General features: G+C 45.5%; 1 protein-coding gene across 1 annotated transcript in view; it reads right to left on the minus strand.

Annotated features, from left to right (window-relative positions):
* LOC137333153 (adhesion G-protein coupled receptor G6-like) overlaps nucleotides 1-26710 on the minus strand; it is an 86106-nt gene that overhangs the window by 13368 nt on the left and 46028 nt on the right. Inside the window, exons 18-22 of the mRNA XM_067997337.1 lie at nucleotides 26095-26216; nucleotides 19309-19577; nucleotides 19116-19212; nucleotides 1467-1626; nucleotides 1235-1350 (exon numbers count right to left, since the gene is read on the minus strand). Of these exons, the coding sequence (XP_067853438.1) occupies nucleotides 1235-1350; nucleotides 1467-1626; nucleotides 19116-19212; nucleotides 19309-19577; nucleotides 26095-26216 (764 nt within the window). The remainder of the gene's footprint in view (nucleotides 1-1234; nucleotides 1351-1466; nucleotides 1627-19115; nucleotides 19213-19308; nucleotides 19578-26094; nucleotides 26217-26710) is intronic.

Genomic DNA, 26710 nt, shown 5'->3' on the forward strand with positions numbered 1-26710 from the left:
TCACCGGGATGGTCGCCGGGCCAGGGACGCACTCATACGTCAACGGTTCTCCTAGAGTCAGACACTGCGAGGTGCTCGCATCTCCTCACCTGCACATGCGAGCGGCCATACCAGCCCCCTCCACTGAAGAGTGCTGCCAGTAATCCTGCACCCACAGCAGTGTGCCCAATGGGTGGCAGCAGGTGTTCGCCGTCATGATGGCCTCCACGGAACGCAACTATTGCACAGGCCGCGGAAGAATGGACGAGAGGTGGCAGGAGTGGTGAGAATAGACTATTTAATATCTGGAATGTGACATCATTTAAGAAACAAAGTACAAAATAATAAACACCCTGGTGTATTCCCTTTGTGATTATAAGGCCTTTGGAATTCTTCTCCGGGAACCCCTACGTGGTGCTACCCCTGTGGCTCCAGCAGAGGTAGTGGCAGGTTGCTCGTCTTCTTGCCTTGACCGGGTAGATGCTTTTGGCGGACGGCCCCTGGGTTTCGGTGCCCGTGAGGGCACCTCCACAGACTGCTCCTCCTGCACCGGGGCAGGGGCAGACTCGGCCACCTGGAGAGGAGGCACCATTGCGGGTGCTGGTTGAGAGGTGGGCGACGGGTGGGACGTGGGGACGCCTTGAGAGGCGTCCCCGCTTCCATGTCCCCGGTCACCATCATCCCTCTCTTGGCCTCGGCCCACATCACCCCTTCCACCCTGCTGGACGGCAGTTTGGATGGCATGTGTGAGGCCTTGCAAGGCCACCCCTAGTGTATCCCTCAGCCTGTTGGTGGCGTCGGAATGTTGCTCACCCTGAATCCGTACAGACGTTGTGAGGGCCTGCAAGGACTCGAAGTGGAGCTGTGCGTGACGCTCGAGGGAGGCCAGCCTGTCCTCCACCGCAGACAGTCCCGCACCTACCCGCGACACTGTGTCGCCGGTACCCTCCTGTGCCTGCGCCACCAATGCCCACATGCAGGAGGTGGACTCCTCCATCGTCTGCGCTATTGTGGACAATGCGCGCGGCACCTCTGCCAGCACCTCAGCAATTAGCTGGTGGCCCTCGACGACTCTCCTTTTCTCTGGTGGCCCCCTGGGTTCAGCATCTGGGTCCGGCTGAGCAGAGCCTGGAGATGAGTGCTCCCTCCGTCGCGGACCCTCCGCGGCTGCCCCTGCCACCAGGGTCTGCTCATGCTCACTCGTGCGCAGTGACTCACCAAGTGCTACCCCAACTAGTTGGCGAGGGGGACCCACCGAGGTGCGTGTCTCTGCGCTGGTGGATGGTTGGCTCTGATGTGACGATGCACCCTCAGAGACCGCCATGTCCTCTGATGAATCGCCCTCCATGCTCGCTTGATCCAAAGACGCACCTGCAAGAGAACAGAGGGCACTTTGAGGCATGTGGACCAACTTGACAGTGCGCCTGATGGCAGGTGATGATACGGTCACTCGCGATCATGGGTGTTGAGTGTCAGCTTTCCCTTACCGGCCGTTTCGGCAGCGACACACTCGCCATCGGCCACCGACAGGCAATGTCGCGTGCGGGCGAGGTCGAGCGCCTCCACCTCTGCGTCGGTGAGCTCCACCACTTGCGGCGGCCCACCTCCGGTGCGTGCCCTTTCGCGGTTGTTCTTGCTCCTCTTCTCCTGTGAAGGCAAAACACAGATGTGTGAGTGGGTGCGTCTTGCATCGTGAGACGCATCGAGCATCGGTGTGGTTGGGTTGAGCGTGGCGCGGAACGGATGGGAGGAGTTGTGGGCCACGTGCCCATCCCATTGCATGGGGATTGGGGTGTGTGGTAGTGTTCGGGTGGGGTCAGGGACGGTGGGTACTTGCGTGCACGGCGAGGATGGTGAATGAGTGGCTGTGAGGATTGCTGATGGAGCGCAGTGGTGGCTGTGCAGGAGGGGGTTGTGATCTGCTTGGCGTGATGGTGGGGACGGGATGTGGGAGGGTGCGTTGGTGTACTCACCTTGCCAGACCTAGTCAGGTCATTGAAGCGCTTGCGGCACTGCTCCCAAGTCCTTGGGGTGTTGCCCCTGCTGCTCACCTCCGCCGCCACCTCTGCCCATGCCTTCCTGGTTGCGGCGGCAGGGAACTTGCGCCCATCCTCAGGGAAGAGTGTTTCCCTCCTCCTCCTCACGCCCTCCAGCATCAGCTGCAGTGCCAGATCTGAAAAACGGGGCGCAGCCTTTCCCCTTGGTTGAGCCATTCTCCCAGACCTCTTGCTTGCAGCAGGAGGGGCTTTGGGAGACTGCCCCTTTAACTGGAGCTCCTACATCGCGTCGACGGTACTGCGCATGCGCAGCCGGCCGGCACGCAGCTGGGGAGCGCAGAACCCGGAAGCAGGGCTTAATGGGTCCAATTATCCCGCGATCGCGTGGGGGACGCACACAATTACCCGTCCGCGTTTTCGACGCTCCCGGAGGACCACCCGCTGGGAACCCGCAGGCCTGCTAAATTCGAGCCCCTTGTGTCCTCCTCACAGCTTACTTTCCCACCGAGCTTTGTATCATCAGTAAACTTGGATACATTACACTCGGTCCCTTCATCCAAGTCATTAATATAGATTGTAAATAGCTGAGGCCCAAGCACTGATCCTTGCGGCACCCCACTAGTTACAGCCTGCCAACCTGAGAATGACCCGTTTATTCCTACTCTCTGTTTTCTGTCCTTTAACCAATCCTCTATCCATGCTAATATATTACCCCCAACCCCATGAGCCCTTACCTTGTGTAACAACCTTTTGTGTGGCACCTTATCGAATGCCTTTTGAAAATCAAAATATACAACATCCACTGGTTCCCCTTTATCTACCCTGTTAGTTACATCCTCAAAAAAACTCTAATAAATTTGTTAAACATGATTTCCCTTTCATAAAACCATGTTGACTCTGCCTAATCATATTATGATTTTCTAAGTGTCCTGTTACCACTTCCTTAATAATGGATTCCAGCATTTTCCCGACGACTGATGTCAGGCTAACCGGCCTGTAGTTCCCTGTTTTCTCTCTCCCTCCCTTCTTGAATAACGGGGTTACATTTGCTTCCTTCCAATCCGCTGGGACCGTTCTAGAATCCAGGGAATTCTGGAAGATCAAAACCAATGCATCCACTATCTCTGCAGCCACCTCTTTTAGAACCCTCGTATGTAGGCCATCAGGTCCAGGGGATTTGTCGGCTTTTAGTCCCATTAGTTTCTCAAGTACTTTTTCTCTACTGATATCAATTACTTTATGTTCCTCACTCTCATTAGATCCTTGGTTCCCCATTATTTCTGGTATGCTTTTTGTGTCTTCTACTGTGAAGACAGATACAAAATATTTGTTTAACGCATCTGCCATTTCCTGATTCCCCATTATAATTTCTCCTGTCTCAGCCTCTAAGGGACCAATGTTTACTTTTGCTACTCTCTCCCTTTTTACATACTTGTAGAAGCTCTTACAATCTGTTTTTATATTTCTTGCTAGTTTACTTTCATATTATATTTTCTTCCTTTTTATCAAATTTTTGGTCGTCCTTTGTTGGTTTCTAAAACTCTCCCAATCCTCAGGCTTATTACTCTTTTTGGCAACATTATAAGCCTCTTCTTTCAATCTAATACTCTCCTTAACTTCTTTAGTTAGCCTCGGGTGGATCACTTTTCCCGTGGAGTTTTTATTTCTCAATGGAATGTATATTTGTTGAGAAAATTGAAATATTTCTTTAAATGTTTGCCAAACCCATGAATTTAATTTCCCAATCTACCTTTGACACCTTGCCCCTCATACCTATGTAATTGGCTGTATTTAAATTTAAGACTCTAGTTCCTGACTTAAGTACGTTACTTTCAAACTGAATGTGAAATTCTATCATATTATGATCACTCTTCCCCAGAGGTTCTTTTACTGTGAGATTATTAATTAACCCTATCTCATTACATAATACTAGATCTAAAATAGCCTGTTCCCTGGTTATTTCCATGACGTATTGCTTTGGGAAACCGTCTCAAGAAACGGCTGAGTGCACTGGATACAGCGAAGGCTATGGGCCCCGACAACATTCCGGCTGCAATGCTGAAGACTTGTGCTCCAGAACTAGCTGCGCCTCTAGCCAAACTGTTCCAGTGCAGCTACAACACTGGCATCTACCCGACAGTGTAGACAAATGTGAGGTCATCCACTTTGGATCAAAAAAGGATAGAACAGGGTACTTTCTAAATGGTAAAAAGTTAAAACCAGTGGATGTCCAAAGGGACTTTGGGGTTCAGGTACATAGATCATTGAAGTGTCATGAACAGGTGCAGAAAATAATAAAGAAGGCAAATGGAATATTGGCCTTTATATCTAGAGGACGAGAGTACAAGGGGGCAGAAGTTATGCTGCAGCTATACAAAACCCTGGTTAGACCGCACCTGGAGTACTGTGAGCAGTTCTGGGCACCGCACCTTCGGAAGGACATATTGGCCTTGGAGGGAGTGCAGCGTAGGTTTACTAGAATGATACCCGGACTTCAAGGGTTAAGTTACGAGGAGAGATTACACAAATTGGGGTTGTATTCTCTAGAGTTTAGAAGGTTAAGGGGTGATCTGATCGAAGTTTATAAGATATTAAGGGGAACAGATAGGGTGGATAGAGAGAAACTATTTCCACTGGTTGGGGATTCTAGGAGTAGGGGGCACAGTCTAAAAATTAGAGCCAGACCTTTCAGGAGCGAGATTAGAAAACATTTCTACACACAAAGGGTGGTAGAAGTTTGGAACTCTCTTCCGCAAACGGTAATTGATACTAGCTCAATTGCTAAATTTAAATGTGAGATAGATAGCTTTTTGGCAACCAAAGGTATTAAGGGATATGGGCCAAAGGCAGGTACATGGAGTTAGATCACAGATCAGCCATGATCTTATCAAATGGCGGAGCAGGCACGAGGGGCTGAATGGCCTACTCCTGTTCCTATGTTCCTATGTTCCAATAATGTGGAAAATTGCCCAGGTATGTCCTGTCCACAAAAAGCAGGACAAATCCAATCCGGTCAATTACCGCCCCATCAGTCTACTCTCAATCATCAGCAAAGTGATGGAAGGTGTCATCGACAGTGCTATCAAGCGGCACTTACTCACCAATAACCTGCTCACCAATGCTCGGTTTGGGTTCTGCCAGGACCACTCGGCTCCAGACCTCATTACAGCCTTGGTCCAAACATGAACAAAAGAGCTGAATTCCAGAGATGAGGTGAGAGTAACTGCCCTTGACATCAAGGCAGCATTTGACCGAGTGTGGCACCAAGGAGCCCGAGTAAAATTGAAGTCAATGGGAATCAGAGGGAAAACTCTCCAGTGGCTGGAGTCATACCTAGCACAAAGGAAGATGGTAGTGGTTGTTGGAGGCCAATCATCTCAGCCCTAGGACATTGCTGCAGGAGTTCCTCAGGGCAGTGTCGTAGGCCCAACCATCTTCAGCTGCTTCATCAATGACCTTCCCTCCATCATAAGGTCAGAAATGGGGATGTTCGCTGATGATTGCACAGTGTTCAGTTCCATCTGCAACCCCTCAGATGATGAAGCTGTCTGTGCCCGCATGCAGCAAGACCTGGACAACTTCCAGGCTTGGGCTCATAAGTGGCAAGTAACATTCGCCCCAGATAAGTGCCAGGCAATGACCATCTGCAACAAGAGAGAGTCTAACCACCTCCCCTTGACAATCAATGGCATTACCATTGCCGAATCCCCCACCATCAACACCCTGGGGGTCTCCATTGACCAGAAACTTAACTGGACCAGCCATATAAATACTGTGGCTGCAAGAGCAGGTCAGAGGCTGGGTATTCTATGGCGAGTGACTCACCTCCTGACTCCCCAAAGCCTTTCCACCATCTACAAGGCACAAGTCAGGAGTGTGATGGAATACTCTCCACTTGCCTGGATGAGTGCAGCTCCAACAACACTCAAGAAGCTCGACACCATCCAGGACAAAGCAACCCGCTTGATTGGCACCCCATCCACCACCCTAAACATTCACTCCCTTCACCACCGGCGCACTGTGGCTGCAGTGTGTACCATCCACAGGATGCACTGCAGCAACTCGCCAAGGCTTCTTCGACAGCACCTCCCAAACCCGCGACCTCTACCACCTAGAAGGACAAGGGCAGCAGGCACATGGGAACAACACCACCTGCACGTTCCCCTCCAAGTCACACACCATCCCGACTTGGAAATATATCGCTGTTCCTTCATCGTCGCTGGGTCAAAATCCTGGAACTCCCTTCCTAACAGCACTGTGGGAGAACCTTCACCACACGGACTGCAGCGGTTCAAGAAGGCGGCTCACCACCACCTTCTCAAGGGCAATTAGGGATGGGCAATAAATGCCGGCCTCGCCAGCGACGCCCACATCCCATGAACGAATATAAAAAAAAATTCCAAGCACTAAAGATCAGGCTCTAGTATTCAATCCTTCATCACCTGGCGATCCAATTTATTACATGGTCCTGGACGATGGTTTGCCTAAAGGTGGAAGTTGTAAACTACCATTATTTTTTGAATATAAAAAAAATTTGAAAGCCTAGAGGCAATTGTGGAAATTGGCTGAAAGGAAGTTTAAATCGTCGAGGTTCGATTTCGCTCCGATGTTCTCGGAGTTTGAGCCGTGTGACCAGTGGATGAACGAGGTTGATGTGTGGGCACGGGTTATTACTCTGCCAAAGAGAAAACAAGGCATGGCCTCGGCGGTGTCACTTCCTGAAGAAAGTAAAATCAAAAGTAAGGTATTTTCTGAGATGGATGCAGATCTTTTCGATAATGATGAAGGTTTGACCTTTCTAATAGAATTTCTGGATCAAATCTACAAGAAAGATGACCTGTTAAGTGCCTACGAGGCCTGGTCAGCATTTGATAGATTTCGGAAAACGGACGGTCATTCAGTGGAAGAGTATATCATGGACTTTAACAAATTGTACAAAAGGTTGATAACATTCCAATTGGGAATCCCTGGATTGATCCTAGTGTTTAAATTACTAGATTATACGAAGGTGTCTCATATGGACAGGCAACTGGTCCTAACTGGTGTCCAGTTCCTGGAAAAGGAGACTCTGTTGGATCAAATGTCTGCCGCCTTAAAAAAATTCCTGGGGAAACAGTCATTCCCTTCAGCCTTCATGGAACAAATGGAGTCTTCCGCTGTGACACAAAGAATAGAAGATTCGATGGTCACCAGGTTTCAAAATGTTCCCGATACGAAACACAGGCCGCAGGCCAGGCTTCAAAATCTTCAAGGCTCCAGACACAGGCGTCAATATGACGGGAGGATTAAAGACAGCCAGATTAGTAATGAAAGCAGGTACAGCAAATCAACAGAAGACAAAATTAGGAGAATTGACTGAATTCCAGGAATGCCCAAGGAAAAATCAGGAGATGCTGGGACCAATTCTGGGGGCGGTGGGACCCGTACAGGCCGACACGGAGCTGGGAACAATGTCCTCGCAGGGAGGTTTGCTAGTGCTTGTGGGCAGGGGGTTTAAACTAATTTGGCAGGGGGGTGGGCCCCAGGATGTAGCATTGGAAAGGAGAAACAAGGTGCACAAAGGATCGGGAGAGAAAGATAGCACTAGAGTAAGAAATAGTACGGTATTAGGTGGGACCAGACTAAGAGAGAGTACAAGAAAGTCTAAGATTGGTTTGCAGTGCGTGTGTGTAAACGCACGAAGAGTGGTAAACAAGGTTGGTGAGCTGCAGGCGCAAATAGCCACATGGGAATATGATGTCGTGGCGATAACAGAGACCTGGCTCAAAAAAGGGCAGGATTGGGTCCTAAATATTCCTGGATACAAGGTACAAGGTGTTCAGGAAAGAAGGTGGGGGGGGGAGGGGGGGGTGGTTGTGGCAGCATTGATTAAGGAGAATATTGCAGTGCTGGAGAGAGCGGGTGTCCTGGAGGGGTCAAGGACAGAATCTATTTGGTTAGAGTTAAGAAACAATAGACGTGCCATTACACTACTGGGTGTATTCTATAGGCCACCAACTAGTGGGAAGGATATAATGGAACAAATTTGCATGGAAATTACAGAGAGGTGCAAAAGTTATAGAGTAGTGATAACTGGGGACTACAACTATCCTAATATAGACTGGGATAATAATAATAATAATAATAATAAGGGGCAAAGAGGGAGAGGAATTTTTAAAATGTGTTCATCATAATTTTCTTGACCAGTAAGTTTCCGGCCCAACGAGAAAGGAGGCATTGCTGGACTTGGTTTTGGGGAATGAGACGGGCCAAATGGAACAAGTGTCAGTGGGGGAACATTTAGGGGGCAGCGATCATAGTATCATAAGTTGTAGAATAGCTGTGGAAAAGGACACGGACCCACTCTAAAGTAAAAATATACAATTGGAGGAGGGCCAATTTCAATGGGATGAGAACAGATCTGGCCCTGATAAACTGGAATCAAAGATTGGCAGGCAAAACTGTAATTGAACAGTGGGCAGCTTTTAAAGAGGAGATGGTTCGGGTACAGTCTAGGGACATTCCCACGAGGGAGAAAGGAGGGCAACTAAAGCCAGAGCTCCCTGGATGACAAAAGAGATAGAGAGTAAGATGAAGCGGAAAAAAGGGGCATATGACAGATGTCAGGTTGATAACACAAGTGAGAACCAGGCGGAATATTGAAAGTTCAGAGGGGAAGTGAAAAAGGAAATAAGAGGGGCAAAGAGAGAGTATGAGAACAGACTGTTGGCCAACATGAAAGGGAATCCAAAAGTCTTCCACAGGCATGTAAACAGTTAGAAAGAGGAGGGGTGGGGCCGATTAGGGGCCATAAAGGAGATCTACTCATGGAGGCAGAGGGCATGGCCGAGGTACTAAATGAGTACTTTGCATCTGTCTTTACAAAGGAAATTGTAAACAATTTTACAACACCAAGTTATAGTCCAGCAATTTTATTTTAAATTCACAAGCTTTCGGAGGCTTCCTCCTTCCTCAGGTGAACGAGGTGAACGGAGTCTTCCTCGTTCACCTGACGAAGGAGGAAGCCTCCGAAAGCTTGTGAATTTAAAATAAAATTGCTGGACTATAACTTGGTGTTGTAAAATTGTTTACAATTGTCAACCCCAGTCCAACACCGGCATCTCCACATCTTTACAAAGGAAGAAGATGCTGTCAGAGTCTCAGTAAAGGAAGATATAGTTGAGATACTGGATGGGCTAAAAATTGAGAAAGAAGAGGTACTAGAAAGGCTAGCTGTACTTAAAGTAGATAAGTCACCTGGTCCGGATGGGATGCATCCTAGGTTGCTGAGGGAAGTAAGGGTGGAAATTGCGGAGGTACTGGCCACAATCTTCCAAACATCCTTAGATACGGGGGTGGTGCCAGAGGACTGGAGAATTGCAAATGTTACGCCCTTGTTCAAAAAAGGGTGTAAGGATAAACCCAGCAACTATAGGCCATTCAGTTTAACCTCAGTGGTGGGGAAACTTTTAGAAACGATAATCCGGGTCAGAATTAACAGTCACTTGGATGAGGGTGGATTGATTAGGGAAAGTCAGCATGGATTTGTTAAAGGCAAATCGTGTTTAACTCACCTGATACAGTTTTTTGATGAGGTAACAGAGAGGGTCGATGAGGGCAATGCCGTTGATGTTGTGTATATGGACTTTCAATCATCAAAGTTGCAGCCCATGGAATAAAGGGGGCAGTAGCAGCATGGATACATAATTGGCTAAGGGACAGGAAACAGAGAGTAGTGGTGAACAGTTGTTTTTCGGACTGGAGGGAGGTGTACAGTGGTGTTCCCCAGGGGTCAGTGCTGGGACCAATGATTTTTTTGATATATATTAATGACTTGGACTTGGGTGTACAGGGCACAATTTCAAAATTTGCAGATGACAAAATTTGGAAGTGTAGTGAACAGTGAGGAGGATAGTGATAGACTTCAAGAGGATATAGACAGGCTGGTGGCATGGGCGGACACGTGGCAGATGAAATTTAACGCAGAAAAATGCAAAGTGATACATTTCGGTAGGAAGAATGAGGAGAGGCAATATAAACTAACGGGCACAAATCTAAAAGGGGTACAGGAACAGAGAGATCTGGGGTTATATGTGCACAAATCGTTGAAGGTGGCAGGGCAGGTTGAGAAAGTGGTTAAAAAAGCATACGGGATCCTGGGCTTTATAAATAGAAGCATAGAGTACAAAAGTATGGAAGTCATGATGAATCTTTATAAAACACTGGTTCGGCCACAACTGGAGTATTGTGTCCAGTTCTGGTCACCGCACTTTAGGAAAGATGTGAAGGCCTTAGAAAGGGCGCAGAAGAGATTTGCTAGAACGATTCCAAGGATGAGGGACTTTAGTTACATGGATAGAATCATAGAATCATAGAAGTTTACAACATGGAAACAGGCCCTTCGGCCCAACATGTCCATGTCGCCCAGTTTATACCACTAAGCTAGTCCCAATTGCCTGCACTTGGCCCATATCCCTCTATACCCATCTTACCCATGTAACTGTCCAAATGCTTTTTAAAAGACAAAATTGTACCCGCCTCTACTACTGCCTCTGGCAGCTCGTTCCAGACACTCACCACCCTTTGAGTGAAAAAATTGCCCCTCTGGACCCTTTGTATCTCTCCCCTCTCACCTTAAATCTATGCCCCCTCGTTATAGACTCCCCTACCTTTGGGAAAAGATTTTGACTATCAACCTTATCTATGCCCCTCATTATTTTATAGACTTCTATAAGATCACCCCTAAACCTCCTACTCTCCAGGGAAAAAAGTCTCAGTCTAACCAACCTCTCCCTATAAGTCAAACCATCAAGTCCCGGTAGCATCCTAGTAAATCTTTTCTGCATTCTTTCTAGTTTAATAATATCCTTTCTATAATAGGGTGACCAGAACTGTACACAATATTCCAAGTGTGGCCTAACTAATGTCTTGTACAACTTCAATAAGACATCCCAACTCCTGTATTCAATGTTCTGACCAATGAAACCAAGCATGCTGAATGCCTTCTTCACCACCCTATCCACCTGTGACTCCACTTTCAAGGAGCTATGAACCTGTACTCCTAGATCTCTTTGTTCTATAACTCTCCCCAACGCCCTACCATTAACGGAGTAGGTCCTGGCCCGATTCGATCTTGCAAAATGCATCAACTCACATTTATCTAAATTAAACTCCATCTGCCATTCATTGGCCCACTGGCCCAATTTATCAAGATCCCGTTGCAATCCTAGATAACCTTCTTCGCTGTCCACAATGCCACCAATCTTGGTGTCATCTGCAAACTTACTAACCATGCCTCCTAAATTCTCATCCAAATCATTAATATAAATAACAAATAACAGCGGACCCAGCACCGATCCCTGAGGCACACCGCTGGTCACAGGCCTCCAGTTTGAAAAACAACCCTCTACAACCACCCTCTGTCTTCTGTCGTCAATCCAATTTTGTATCCAATTGGCTACCTCACCTTGGATCCCGTGAGATTTAACCTTATGTAACAATCTACCATGCGGTACCTTGTCAAATGCTTTGCTAAAGTCCATGTAGACCACGTCTACTGCACAGCCCTCATCTATCTTCTTGGTTACCCCTTCAAAAAACTCAATCAAATTTGTGAGACATGATTTTCCTCTCACAAAACCATGCTGACTGTTCCTAATCAGTCCCTGCCTCTCCAAATGCCTGTAGATCCTGTCCCTCAGAATACCCTCTAACAACTTACCCACTACAGATGTCAGGCTCACCGGTCTGTAGTTCCCAGGCATTTCCCTGCCGCCCTTCTTAAACAAAGGCACAACATTTGCTACCCTCCAATCTTCAGGCACCTCACCTGTAGCTGTCGATGATTCAAATATCTCTGCTAGGGGACCCGCAATTTCCTCCCTAACCTCCCATAACGTCCTGGGATACATTTCATCAGGTCCCGGAGATTTATCTACCTTGATGCGCGTTAAGACTTCCAGCACCTCCCTCTCTGTGATATGTACACTCCTCAAGACATCACTATTTATTTCCCCAAGTTCCCTAACATCCATGCCTTTCTCAACCGTAAATACCGATGTGAAATATTCATTTAGGATCTCACCCATCTCTTGTGGTTCCGCACATAGATGACCTTGTTGATCCTTAAGAGGCCCTACTCTCTCCCTAGTTACTCTTTTGCCCTTTAGACTAGAGAAGCTGGGGTTGTTCTCCTTGGAACAGAGTCGGTTGCGAGGAGATTTGATAGAGGTATTCAAAATCATGAAGGGTCTAGGCAGAGTAGATAGAGAGAAACTTTTTTTTATTCGTTCATGGGATGTCGGGGTCAATGGCGAGGCCAGCATTTATTGCCCATCCCTAGTTGCCCTGGAGAAGATGGCGGTGAGCCGCCTTCTTCAACCACTGCAGAAGGCGGCCTTGTTTCCATTGGCGGAAGTGTCAAGGACCAGAGGACATAGATTTAAGGTGATTGGCAAAAGAACCAAAAGTGACATGAGGAAAATCTTTTTTACACAGCGAGTGGTTAGGATCTGGAATGCGCTGCCCGAGGGGGTGGTGGAGGCAGATTCAATCATGGTCTTCAAAAGGGAACTGGATAAGTACTTGAAAGGAAAAGAATTGCAGGGCTACGGGGATAGGGCGGGGGAGTGGGACTAGCTGGATTGCTCTTGCATAGAGCCGGCGTGGACTCGATGGGCCGAATGGCCTCCTTCCATGTTGTAACCTTTCTATGATTCTATGTAAGTCTAAGTATCATGATGAGGCAAATTGCCCAGTGTGAAGATGCGGGGTCTTTGAAATGACGCATGAAGAAAGTAGTTCTGAGGAAAAGGATGAAGATAATGATGAATATGAAGAGATTATACTGGTCACAGGGAGTTTTAATCCTGTGATGAATGTACTAGTTGCGGATTCCTTTAATTGGGTGGTGTTAGATATTGCATGTACTTCAACTGTACGCGGGCTAGATTGGTTAAAATGTTATCTTGATTCACTAAGTAGTGAGGATCGATGCAAGATTAAGGAATATAAAAGTTCTACATGTTTTAGGTTTGGAGATGACAACACCTTGAGGTCACTCGAGAGAGTGGTAATTCCATATAAGATAGCTGGAGTAAGCCATTTTATAAGTACATATGTCGTCTCTAGTGAGATATCGCTGCTTTTAGGTAAACCTTCCATGAAAAAGGCAAAAATGAAACTTGACAGGGAACACAATGAGGCAATAATTTTTGGGAAATTGAATGATTTGCAGTTTACCCAGTCAGGGTATTATTGTATCCCCTTAATAAAACCTGATGTTTCTCATCAGCGTGTTAGACAAGTATTAATGGCATCAGGCGACAAGGATAAGAGAGAAAAAAAACAAATTGTCTTAAAGTTACATGGACAATTTCCCCACTCGACTTGTCAACGTTTAAAAATCCTGCTAAAAGATGCAGGTGTAGTTGATGAGTATATCCATCGTAGGTGTTCCATTAGTACGTGACTTTAACAAGGTCGTTGCCATGGATCTAAAGGTATGGGACAAAGACAGTAATGTTTTCATCTTACGTTTCATTGACCTGGCTCCGAGATTTAGTATTTCTACACTAATATATAGTGAGGAGAAGGAGGTTATTCTCGATAAAATTATGGAAAAATGAATAGGGACTGGGCTTGGGACACCAGCTAACGCGGAGTTCAGGGATAGGTGTGAGAATATGACTATAATTGTCATGAATACAGGAGCTGAGAGCCCTTTTAGCAATGGTCTTTGTGAAAGGAATCATGCTGTGATTGGTAACATGGTGCATCAAATTTTCACTGATCGAACAGAGTGTAAATTGTCAACAGCCCGAGCATGGGCAGTTCATGCAAAGAATTCTCTTCACATGGTTGGAGGATATAGTCCTTACCAACTAGTCTATAGCACCATCCCAAATGACCTTCTGTTCTTTGTGATAATCCTCCTGCTCTAGAAGATATTACAATTAGTACTATTTTTTCTGAGCAATTAAATACTATGCATGCAGGGAGACAGGCTTTTATCAAGGCTGAGGTATCAGAGAAAATTTGTGGCATACTGAGGCATCGTATTAGACCATCTGAGACAGAGTTCAATTCAGGAGATTTGGTATAACTATAAACGAGGGGGTCACAGGGAACGGAATGGCCCTGGTAAAGTAATAGGTCATGATGGTAAGACAGTACTTGTCTAACATGGCAATCAAACCATTACGGTTCATTCCTTATGATTAATTGGAATTAATTATAAAATCTCGGTCTCTGAACAGTTGATAGCAGTAAACGAGGCACCTTGTGCCTCAGATGTTCATGATTTTCTTGATGAGGTTCCTGAGGAACAGACTGAGGTAGATCAAGGGCTGGACAGTGGTGATGTCAGTGATCAAGAAACACATGAGAGAGCTTAAGAGCTTAAGGACTTCAAGGGTTAAGTTACGAGGAGAGATTACACAAATTGGGGTTGTATTCTCTAGAGTTTCGAAGGTTAAGGGGTGATCTGATCGAAGTTTATAAGATATTAAGGGGAACAGATAGGGTGGATAGAGAGAAACTATTTCCGCTGGTTGGGGATTCTAGGAGTAGGGGGCACAGTCTAAAAATTAGAGCCAGACCTTTCAGGAGTGAGATTAGAAAACATTTCTACACACAAAGGGTGGTAGAAGTTTGGAACTCTCTTCCGCAAACGGCAATTGATACGAGCTCAATTACTAAATTTAAATCTGAGATAGATAGCTTTTTGGCAACCAAAGGTATTAAGGGATATGGGCCAAAGGCAGGTATATGGAGTTAGATCACAGATCAGCCATGATCTTATCAAATGGCGGAGCAGGCACGAGGGGCTGAATGGCCTACTCCTGTTCCTATGTTCCTATGTTCCTAGAGTGATCACATCCACAGAACAATTATCCAAAGTGAGTACACAGGTGAGATATGTTTCAGAGGGAACTAATGAATGGAGGGATGCAACAATTTTGGGACGTGCAGGCAAAGCTACTGGTAGATTTAAATTTTGGTTGAATGTTCAGGATGAGGGTCTGGTATAACTTTAAATCAACAGTCCTATTTAGAGTGTTACTCCCGTCCTGGTGAATCGGACCAGGTCATCACAGAAAGGGGAGGTTATATCGAAAGACACAGAGCAATTACAAAGTTTGATTGGTCAGTTGAACTGGTTGTGCTCTCAGACTGGACCCGGTGCTAGTTTTGATGTGTTGAGTTAAGTACTTCAATGAAACACTCCGCAGCAGAGAATGTTTTAAGGGCAAATAAAACATTACGAAAATTAAATATAGATAATTGCAAACTTCAGTTCGCATCCTTCGGTGACCCAAAGAAAACGAAGCTAGAAAATGAACTTGCGAATCTTCCTGATGGGTATTCCAGTGCAGCTGGTTTCAGAGTGTTTCCTATGGGTGAGAATGGGAAATGTTGTCCTTTAGCTTGGGAAGCTAAGAAAATACAAAGGGTTGTAAAATACTCTGGCTGCTGAAACACTGGCTCCTGTTAACACAGTGGATATGGGATTCTATTTGGCAAATATTTTGAGTGATATCCTGTACAATGGGAGTACTGAAGATAGTACACACATTGAATGTTATCTAGACAATCGACCATTGTGGGATAATGTTCACTCTACAAAAAAATGTGAGTGACGAAACATTACGGATTGAGCTCACTGGCTCGAAACAAATGCTGGAGAGAAAGGAAATCTCTAAAATTAAATGGGTGGATTCAAGCCATCAACTGTCAGATTGTTTCACTAAAAGAATTACATGTACGAAGGAATTATTAGGGGTCCTGGAGAATGGTCATCTCACCATAGAACCATAGAACGATAGAAAAGATACAGCACAGAAGGGGGCCATTCGGCCCATCGTGTCCGCGCCGGCTCGAAGAACAACCAGGTGCCCATTCTAATCCCACCTTCCAGCACCCGGTCTGTAGCCCTGCAGCTTACAGCATTTTAGGTGTAGGTCCAGATACTTTTTAAAAGAGTTGAGGGTCCCTGCCTCTACCACCAATTCAGGCAGCGAATTCCATACACCCACCACCCTCTGGGTAAAAAAGTTTTTCCTCATGTCCCCTCTAATCCTTCCGCCAATCAGCTTAAATCTATGTCCTCTAGTTCTTGAACTCTCTGCTAGGGGAAACAGGGACTTCCTGTCTACTCTATCTGGGCCCCTCATAATTTTGTACACCTCAATCAAGTCTCCCCTCAGCCTCCTCTGCTCCAAGGAAAACAACCCCAGCCTATCCAATCTCTCCTCGTAGCTGCAATTTTCAAGCCCTGGCAACATTCTTGTAAATCTTCTCTGCACTCTTTCCAGAGCAATTACATCCTTCCTGTAATGTGGTGACCAGAACTGCGCACAATACTCCAGCTGTGGCCTTACCAGCGTTTTATACAGTTCCATCATTACATCCCTGCTTTTGTATTCTATACCTCGGCTAATAACGGAGAGCATTCCGAATGCCTTCTTCACAACCTTATCTACCTGTACTGCCACCTTCAGGGACCTGTGCACATGCACTCCAAGCTCTCTCACTTCCTCTACCCCTCTCAATATATTCCCGTTTACTGAGTATTCCCTTTTACTGTTTGCCCTCCCAAAGTGCATTACCTCACACTCCTCCGGGTTGAACTCCATTTGCCACTTTTCCGCCCACTCCACCAACCCATTGATATCTTCTTGGAGTCTACAGCTATCCTCTTCACTATCAACTACACGGCCAATTTTTGTGTCGTCTGCAAATTTGCCAATCATGCCCCCTACATTCAAGTCCAAATCATTAATATATACCACAAACAGCAAGGGACCCAACACTGAGCCCTGTGGCACACCACTGGAAACGGATTTCCATTCGCAAAGACATCCATCGACTTTTACCCTTTGTTTCCTCTTACTGAGCCAATTTTGGATCCAATTTGCCACATTTCCCTGTATCCCATGGGCTTTTACCTTTCTGACCAGTCTGCCATGTGGGACCTTGTCAAATGCCTTACTAAAATCCAAGTACACAACATCCACTGCACTACCCTCATCAATCCTCCCTGTCACTTCCTCAAAGAATTCAATCAGATTTGTAAGGCATGACCTTCCCTGAACAAATCCATGCTGACTATCCCTGATTAAACCATGCCTTTCCAAGTGACAGTTTATCCTCTCTCTCAGTATTGATTCTAATAGTTTGCCCACCACCGAGGTAAGACTGACCGGCCTATAATTGTTCAGCCTTTCCCTCATACCCTTTTTAAACAATGGTACTACGTTTGCAGTCTTCCAGCCCTCCGGTACCTCCCCTGTATCTAGTGAGGATTGGAAAATGATCCTCAGAGCATCCGCTATTTCCTCCCTGGCTTCCTTCAATAGCCCAGGAAACAATCCATCCGGCCCTGGTGACTTATCAACTTTCAAGGATTCCAGTCCCTCGAGTACTTCCTCTCTCGTTATGTTTACCTTATCCAATATTTCACACCTCTCCTCTTTTACTACTACGTCCGGATCATCCCTTTCCTTTGTGAATTCGGAGACAAAATATTCATTTAAAACCCTACCCACATCCTCTGCTTCTACACACAAGTTACCCTTATCATCCCTGATAGGTCCCACCTTTTCCTTAGCTATCCTCTTGTTCTTAATGTACTGATAAAACATCTTTGGGTTTTCTTTCATCTTACGAGCTAATATTTTTTCATGCCCTCTCTTTGCTTTCCTTATTTCCTTTTTTACGCCATCCCTGTACTTTCTATACTCCTCTAGGCTTTCTGCAGTATTTAGTTTTCTGTGACAATCATAAGCTTTCTTTTTCTGCTTTATCTTGCCCCGTATACTTCTAGACAACCAGGGAGCTCTAAATTTGTCAGTGACACCCTTTTTCTTTGAGGGGACATGTCTGCATTGTACCCGTAGAATTTCACTTTTTAGTGCCTCCCACTGGCTTGCCACTGATTTCTCCTCAAGTAGTTGTGTCCAGTCCACTTCTCACTATGGAATGCTTTGAATGGTATAAGTTGTACAGAGTATTGAAGGTTCTGATTTTTGAAATTTTGTTTGTATTTTATATATAAAGTTTAATTTCTTTTTTATTTTATTTAAAGAGAGAGAAGGGAATCTATTAATTGTATCCATGTGATTTACATCAATGGGTGTTAATTGTATTCAGGTGGTGCTTATCAATTGGGGACTCTCGTATCCATTTATAAGAGAGCTGATCTCGGGTGTAAGGGGAACTCTGTGAATAAAGTCTTGGAAGCAACTAAAGACCAGGCTCCAGTATTCTGTTCTTCACCACCAGGCTCTCCAGTTTATTGCACTAATATCTCCATATGTGGCTCAGTGTCAAATTTTCCTTTGATAATTGCTCTTGTGAAGCGCCTTGGGACAGTTTACTACAAGTAAACATGGTGTTGATGATGACAAGGACAGTAATGACAAGATGACCCAGGGATGACCAGTGTACGGACAGTTAATGGGACTGATTGTCACCCCCTCCGTCGGGGGGAACGAGACAGTGGCACTTACCGGCCCCACTGCTGCCATTGTCTGTGTCTCCGCCATTTTGTTTGGGCCCAGGTGCCTGCCAGAAACTGGCAGGAGGCTCGTTAGCCCATGATGCAAATTTGAGGGGCGGGACCAGTGCAGGAGGGGTGGGGCGGAGCCAATGCAGAAAGGGCAGGGCCTGTGCAGGAGGGGCGGGGCCTGTGCAGGAGGGGCGGGGCCAGTGCAGGAGGGGCGGGGCCGGTGCGGCGCACATTCCAGCCATTGGTCTTTAATGTTGAACAACATAAGTGCCGGCTCTTAAAGGGGCTGCTGCAGGCCACTTAAAAAAGTTTAAAAACAGGTTTGCAAATGATTGTCATTAATACCCCTCCTGGCCCCACAAAAATTTCTCCCCGTGATGCCTGGTCCCTCACGACTGTCCTTCATTACTTACCTTCCAGTGGATGGTCTCCAGCGGTCCCTTTAAGGGCCGCTAATTAGGCCACAGTAGATCCAGAAAAACTGGGCGGAGCCTGAAATTCACCCCCGACCATCCATTTAATGCCCTGATATCGAGCGTGACACAGGCCAATTCCTCCCCTCCCTGAATGTTATACTTTTCCTGAAGTGTTAGCTGTAAGAAGGGGAATGTTTTGAGAGTTAAGTGTCCAATGAGGAACATTCTACTCACAACATGTCCGGTGGATTGGCAGATTTCATCTTCATTCCATAACCATAAAAATCCACGTCAACGGAGAGCAGCGTGACCACAATTATCAGCGGCAATCCTGTTTGGAACGCAACCAAATGAGGTGAGGAGATAGAGGGAGGCGGTGGCTTCTGACAGCCTCGAGTTTAAATTGTTCACAGTGCTTTATACTCACCCCACCCAATCAGGCAGAACTTCAGGATGTAATGGCGGACGTAGATATTGAAGACCTTGACCAGGGCAAAGTACATGTGGACTGCTTCAATACCCATCCAGGTGAAGGAGGTGAGCAGGAAGTAATGGAGGGAGGCAGCCACTGAGATACAGAGCCCAGGGCTGTTGAACGAGGCTATCCAGGAGTCAGTCAGGAAGACAATGTTCAGCATGAACAAGGACGTGCAGAGGTTCATCAGGATCTTCGAAGGATAATCCCGGCGCAATTTCCTAGTGGCAGAAAATGTTCCTTTAGTTTGGTCAATTAGATGGACACCAGCTGGCCAGCACGGACACGATGGGCTGAATGGCCTCCTTCTGTGCCGTATATTTTCTATGATTCTATGACTAGGTTTGTCCATGTGACACCAATGATGACCCCATTAAACAGGAGCGAGATACCAATGGCATTATCGTCAGGGACACTCGGTCATGGTTGAAAATGTTAAGAAGAAAAAAAACAAAGGGAATCATTTCAACTTTTATTGTCAGGCAAGAAAAACAGAATCAACTGCTCATTTTACACCTCGAGTGATTTTCTTTGCCATTGCATTTATATAGCACCTTTCTCATCCTCAGGACGTCCCAAAGTGCTCCACAGCTAATGAAGTACTTTTTTTTTGAAGTGTGGTCACTGTTGCAATGTAGGAAATGCAACAGCCAATTTGTGCACAGCAAGATCCCACAAACAGCAACGTGATTTTGTTTTATTCGTTCTGGTGATCTGGGCGTCGCTGGCGAGGCCGGCATTTATTGTCCATCCCCAATTGCCCTTGAGAAGGTGGTGGTGAGCCGCCTTCTTGAACCGCTGCAGTCCGTGTGGTGAAGGTTCTCCCACAGTGCTGTTAGGAAGGGAGTTCCAGGATTTTGACCCAGTGACGATGAAGGAACGGCGATATATTTCCAAGTCGGGGTGGTGCGTGACTTGGAGGGGAACGTGCAGGTGGTGTTGTTCCCATGTACCTTCAATGCCTGATAAATGACCAGATAACCTATTTTAGTTATATTAGTTGAGGGATAAATATTGGCCAGGACACCGGGGAGAACTCCCCTTCTCTTCTTCGAATAGTAGCCATGGGATCTTTTACGTCCACCTGAGAGGGCAGACGGGGCCTCGGTTTAACACAAAATCTAAATATTTTAGTGGGCTGGATCTTGCTGGAAGAGTAACGGTGTGTTAACGACACACGCCGTTATTAATGCGCAAATCGGCCGGCAAGTTCAGGAGTGAAGAGAAACGCCATGAGTTGTGAATCTCCAGAATTTGTAGATTGATTTACGCTGCTCCCCCATTCGCTTCCCACAAACCACATCTCGCCCTCAAGCTCCCCGTTATTTTTAATAACTTGATGGATATTCACATTAATCGCCCATAAACTCGCTGCAGAAAATTTGGGCTCATAATTAATATGATGTGATAATTATTAATGCAACGCCAATCAAGCTCCCGGGCCCAGAAAGGGAACAATTTAAACTGTGGAATCTCATTCCTTCAGGTAGTATATTGTTGTTAGAGATTTTTTTAAATGTCACATTTTTAATTTTTAATTTTTTTCTTACTTTTCTTTTCTGACGCTTTTTTCTATCTCTCTTCATGGCATCATAGAGCACAGGAGGAGGCCATTCGGCCCATCGTGCCTGTGCCGGCTCTGTGAAAGAGCTGTCCAATTAGTCCCACTCCCCTGCTCTTTCCCCATAGCCCTGAAGATTTTCCCCCTTCAAGTATTTATTCAATCTAAGAAAAGCAAAGAGAGGGCGTGAAAAAATATTAGCTAGTAAGATTAAAGAAAACCCAAAAGATGTTTTATCAGTGCATTAAGAACAAGAGGATAGCTAAGGAAAAGGTGGGACCTATCAGGGATGATAAGGGTAACTTGTGTGTAGAAGCAGAGGATGTGGGTAGGGTTTTAAATGAACATTTTGTCTCCATATTCACAATGGAAAGGGATGATCCGGACGTAGTAGTTAAAGAGGAGAGGTGTGAAATATTGGATAAGGTAAACATAACGAGAGAGGAAGTACTCGAGGGACTGGAATCCTTGAAAGTTGATAAGTCACCAGGGCCGGATGGATTGTTTCCTGGGCTATTGAAGGAAGCCAGGGAGGAAATAGCGGATGCTCTGAGGATCATTTTCCAATCCTCACTAGATACAGGGGAGGTACCGGAGGACTGGAAGACTGCAAACATAGTACCATTGTTTAAAAAGGGTACAAGGGAAAGGCCGAACAATTATAGGCCGGTCAGTCTTACCTCGGTGGTGGGCAAACTATTAGAATCAATACTGAGAGCTAGGATAAACTGTCACTTGGAAAGGCATGGTTTAATCAGGGATAGTCAGCATGGATTTGTTCAGGGAAGGTCCTGCCTTACGAATCTGATTGAATTCTTTGAGGAAGTGACAGGGAGGATTGATGAGGGTAGTGCAGTGGATGTTGTCTACATGGATTTTAGTGAGGCATTTGACAAGGTCCCACATGGCAGACTGGTCAGAAAGGTAAAAGCCCATGGGATACAGGGAAATGTGGCGAATTGGATCCAAAATTGGCTCAGTAACAGGGAACAAAAGGTAAAAGTCGATGGATGTCTTTGTGAATGGAAATCCGTTTCCAGTGGTGTGCCACAGGGCTCAGTGTTGGGTCCCTTGCTGTTTGTGGTATATATTAATGATTTGGACTTGAATGTAGGGGGCATGATTGGCAAATTTGCAGACGACACAAAAATTGGCCGTGTAGTTGATAGTGAAGAGGATAGCTGTAGACTCCAAGAAGATATCAATGGGTTGGTGGATTGGGCAGAAAAGTGGCAAATGGAGTTCAACCCGGAGAAGTGTGAGGTAATGCACTTAGGGAGGGCAAACAGTAAAAGGGAATACGCAGTAAACGGGAATATATTGAGAGGGATAGAGGAAGTGAGAGACCTTGGAGTGCATGTGCACAGGTCCCTGAAGGTGGCAGTACAGGTAGATAAGGTTGTGAAGAAGGCATACGGAATGCTCTCCGTTATTAGCCGAGGTACAGAATACAAAAGCAGGGATGAAATGAGGAGAGATTGGATAGGCTGGGGTTGTTTTCCTTGGAGCAGAGGAGGCTGAGGGGTGACTTGATTGAGGTGTACAAAATTATGAGGGGCCCAGATAGAGTAGACAGGAAGTACCTGTTTCCCCTAGCGGAGAGTTCAAGAACTAGAGGACATAGATTTAAGCTGATTGGCGGAAGGATTAGAGGGGACATGGGGAAAATCTTTTTCACCCAGAGGGTGGTGGGTGTATGGAATTTGCTGCCCGAATTGGTGGTAGAGGCAGGGACCCTCAACTCTTTTAAAAAGTACCTGGACCTGCACCTAAAGTGCTGTAAGCTGCAGGGCTACGGACCGGGTGCTGGAAGGTGGGATTAGAATGGGCACCTGGTTGTTCTTCGAGCCGGCGCGAACACGATTGGCCGAATGGCCCCCTTCTGTGCTGTATCTTTTCTATCGTTCTATGGTTCTAATTCCCTTTTGAAAGTTATTATTGAATCTGCTTCCACCGCCCTTTCAGGCAGCGCATTCCAGATCATCACAATTCACTGTGTAAAAAAATGTCTCCTCATTTCCCCTCTGGTTCTTTTGCCAATTACCTTAAATCTGTGTCCTCTGGTTACTGACCCTCCTGCCACTGGAAACAGTTTCTCCTTATTTACTCTCTCAAATCCTTCACGATATTTTGAACACCACTGTTAAAATCTCCCCTTAACCTTCACTGTCTAAGGAGAACAATCCCAGCTTCTCCAGTCTCTCAATATAACTGAAGTCCCTCATCCCTGGCACCATTCTAGTAAATCTCCTCTGCACCCTCTCCGAGGCCTTGACATCCTTCCTAAAGTGCGGTGACCAGGATTGGACACAATCCTCCAGCTGAGGTCTAACCAGTGATTTATGAAGGTTTAGCGTAACTTCCTTGCTTTTGTACTCTATGCCTCCATTAATAAAGCCCAGGATCGCATATGCTATTTTAACCACTTTCTCAACTTGTCCTGCCACCTTCAAAGATTTGTGCACACCCCCAGGTCTCTCTGTTCCTGCACCCCCTATAAAATTGTACCATTTAGTTTATATTGCCTCTCCTCATTCTTACTACCAAAATGCATCAGTTCACACTTCTCTGCGTTAAATTTCATCTGCCATGTGTCTGCCCGTTTCACCAGTCTGTCTATGTCCTCCTGAGGTCTGTTACTATCCTCCTCAATGTTTACTACATTTCTGAGTTTTGTGTCATCTGCTAACTTTGAAATTATACCCTCTATACCCAAGTCCAGGTCATTAATATATCAAAAAAGCAGTGGTCCTAATACTGACCCCTGGGGAACACCACTGTATACTTCCCTCCAGTCTGAAAAACCACTGCTCTCTGCTTTCTGTCTCTTAGCCAATTTTGTATCCACGCTGCCACTGTCCCTTTAATCCAATGGGCTTCAATGTTGCTGACAATCCTCTTATGTGGTACTTTATTGAATGCCTTCTGAAAGTCCATATAAACATCAATCGTATTACCCTCATCAACCCTCTCCGTTACTTCATCAAAGAACTCAATCAAGTTAGTTAAACATGATTTACCTTTAACAAATCCGTGCTGGCTTTCATTTATTAGCCCATATTTTTCCAAGTGCCAATTAATTTTGTCCAATCTTTTGTTCATCTTAATCCAATCTTTCTTTCCCTCTGTTTAGTTCTCTTTCTGTCCCTGATTTGATAATAATTTCCTTCTCCATCGTTCCTCTGTTTCTTCCTCAATCCTTAAATCTCACTGGTTAAGGAGATACTATTGGTCCCATTGTTCACTAAGGTCCCAGATATCCCGTTGCCTGACCGCACCAATATCACCTTGCCCTTCCAGCAAGTCACTGCGCAAATTATATTAAGACCATAAGAAATAGGAGCAGGAGTAGGTCATCCGGCCCCTCGAGCCTGCTCCGCCATTCAATCAGATCATGGCTGATCTTCGACCTCAACTCCACTTTCCCGCCCATTCCCCATATCCCTTGATTCCCCGAGAGTCCAAAAATCTGTTGATCTCATTCTTGAATATATTCAATGACTGAGCATCCACAGCCCTCTGGGATAGAGAATTCCAAAGATTCACAACCCACTGAGTGATGAAGTTTTTTCTTATCTCAGTCCTAAATGGTCGACCCCTTATCCTGCGACTATGTCCCCTAGTTCTAGACTCTCCAGCCAGGGGAAACAACCTCTCAGCATCTACCCTGTCAAGCCCCCTCAGAAATCTTACATGTTTCAATGAGATCACCTCTCATTCTTCTAAACTCCAGACAATATAGGCCCATTCTACTCAATCTCTCCTCATAGGACAACCATCTCATCCCAGGAATTAATCTAGTGAACCTTCGTTGCACTGCCTCTAAGGCAAATATATCCATCCTTAGATAAGGAGACGAAAAACTGTACATAATACTCCAGGTGAGGTCTCACCAAAGCCGTGTACAATTGAAGCAAGATTTCCTTACTCTTGTACTCCAACCTACTTGCAATAAAGGCCAATATGCCATTTGCCTTCCTAATTGCATGTTGTACCTGCATGCTAACTTTGTGTTTCTTATACGAGGACTCTCCCAATCCTCAGGCTTATTACTCTTCTTGGCAACATTACAGGCCTCTTCTTTTAATTTAATATTATCCTTAACTTCTTTAATTAGCCACGATGGATTACTTTTCCCATGGACTTCTTATTTCTCAATGGAATGTATGTTCGTTGAGAATTTTGAAATATTTCTTTAAATGTCTGCAACTGCTTATCTACCGTCATATCTTTTAATCTAATTTCCCGATCTACCTTAGCCAACTTGCCTATGTAATTGGCTTTATTTAAGTTTAAGACTCTAGTTTCAAACTTAAGTACATTACTTTCATACTCAATGTGAAATTCTATCATATTATGATCACTCTTCCCCAGGGGATCATTTACTGTGAGATTACTAATTAACCCTATCTCATTACATAATACAAGATCTAAAATAGTCTGTTCCCTGGTTGGTTCCATGACATATTGCTCTAGGAAACCGTCTCGAATACATTCCATGAACTCGTCCTCCAGACTACCTTTGCCAATTTGATTTGTCCAGTCTATATGCAGATTAAAGTCCCCCATGATGACTGCATTACCTTTGTTAAAAGCTCCTATTATTTCATGGTTAATACTCTGTCCAACGGTACAGCTACTATTAGGGGACCTATAAACTACTCCCACCAGTGTTTTCTGCCCCTTGTTATTTCTAATTTCCACCCATGCTGATTCTACTTCCTGATCTTCTGAGCCGAGATCCTTTCTCACCACTGTCCTTATCTCATCCTTTACTATTAGGGCTACACCCCCTCCTTTCCCATTCTGCCTGTCTTTTTGAAATGTCACGTACCCTGGAATATTTAGTTCTCAACCTTGGTCATTTTGCAACCATGTCTCTAATAGCTATTCAATCAAACCCATTTATCTCTATTTGTGCCACTAATTTGTCTATCTTGTTACAAATGTTTTGTGCAGTCAGATAAAGAGCCTTTAATTTTAACTTTTTACCATTGTTCCCTGTTTTGACCTTCGAGGTGAAGGGTGCAAAAAAAGTCTAAGTAATGGGGCACGCTGCAAAGTGCCCAACTCCAACAAGATGCAGACCATTGCTCGCGGTGTCTTCCAGTTAATATCCCATTGAATGTAGGGTGTGGGAACATTCCCCCATTGTACAGGTACACGTGACTACTTACTCAAAAGCCAGGTAGGTCAGTAAAATGATTCCTAAGAAGAAGGAGGATACGCCACACCCAACGTAGGTTATGAGGGTGAGGATCTGCATATTAACAGCGTCAATCGGACGCCTGGAGATGTCCTGAGGAATGAGAAGTTCATTATGTGAGTACAACTTGTAATGCAGGCACAATTCACTCTGCATTGCTCTATCCTGATTTCTCATGAATGAACTAAATCTAGACGATCATAAAGGAACTCAGTCAAAAACAGACCTCTTGATTGGCCGGGATTTCTGTCCTGACTTTAAATCACTAAAAGCTAGTGGACAGGTACTAAAAGTAATCAAAAAGTCTAATGGAATGTTGGCCTTTATCTCGAGGGCTGGAATACAAAGGTGAGGAAATGATGCTTCAGTTGTACTGAGCTCTGGTCAGACCCCATCTGGAGACTGGGTTCAGTTCTGGGCACCGCCCCTCAGGAAGGATAGATTGGCCCTGAAGACGATGCAGAGCAGATTCACCAGAATGATACCGGGGATAAAAGGGTTAAATTATGAGACCAGGTTGCATAAACTAGGTTTGGATTCCCTTGAGTTTAGAAGATTGAGGGATGATCTAATTGAGGTGTTTAAGA

This window comes from Heptranchias perlo, chromosome 15 (assembly GCF_035084215.1).
Source record: "Heptranchias perlo isolate sHepPer1 chromosome 15, sHepPer1.hap1, whole genome shotgun sequence".
Taxonomy (NCBI): Eukaryota; Metazoa; Chordata; class Chondrichthyes; order Hexanchiformes; family Hexanchidae; genus Heptranchias; species Heptranchias perlo.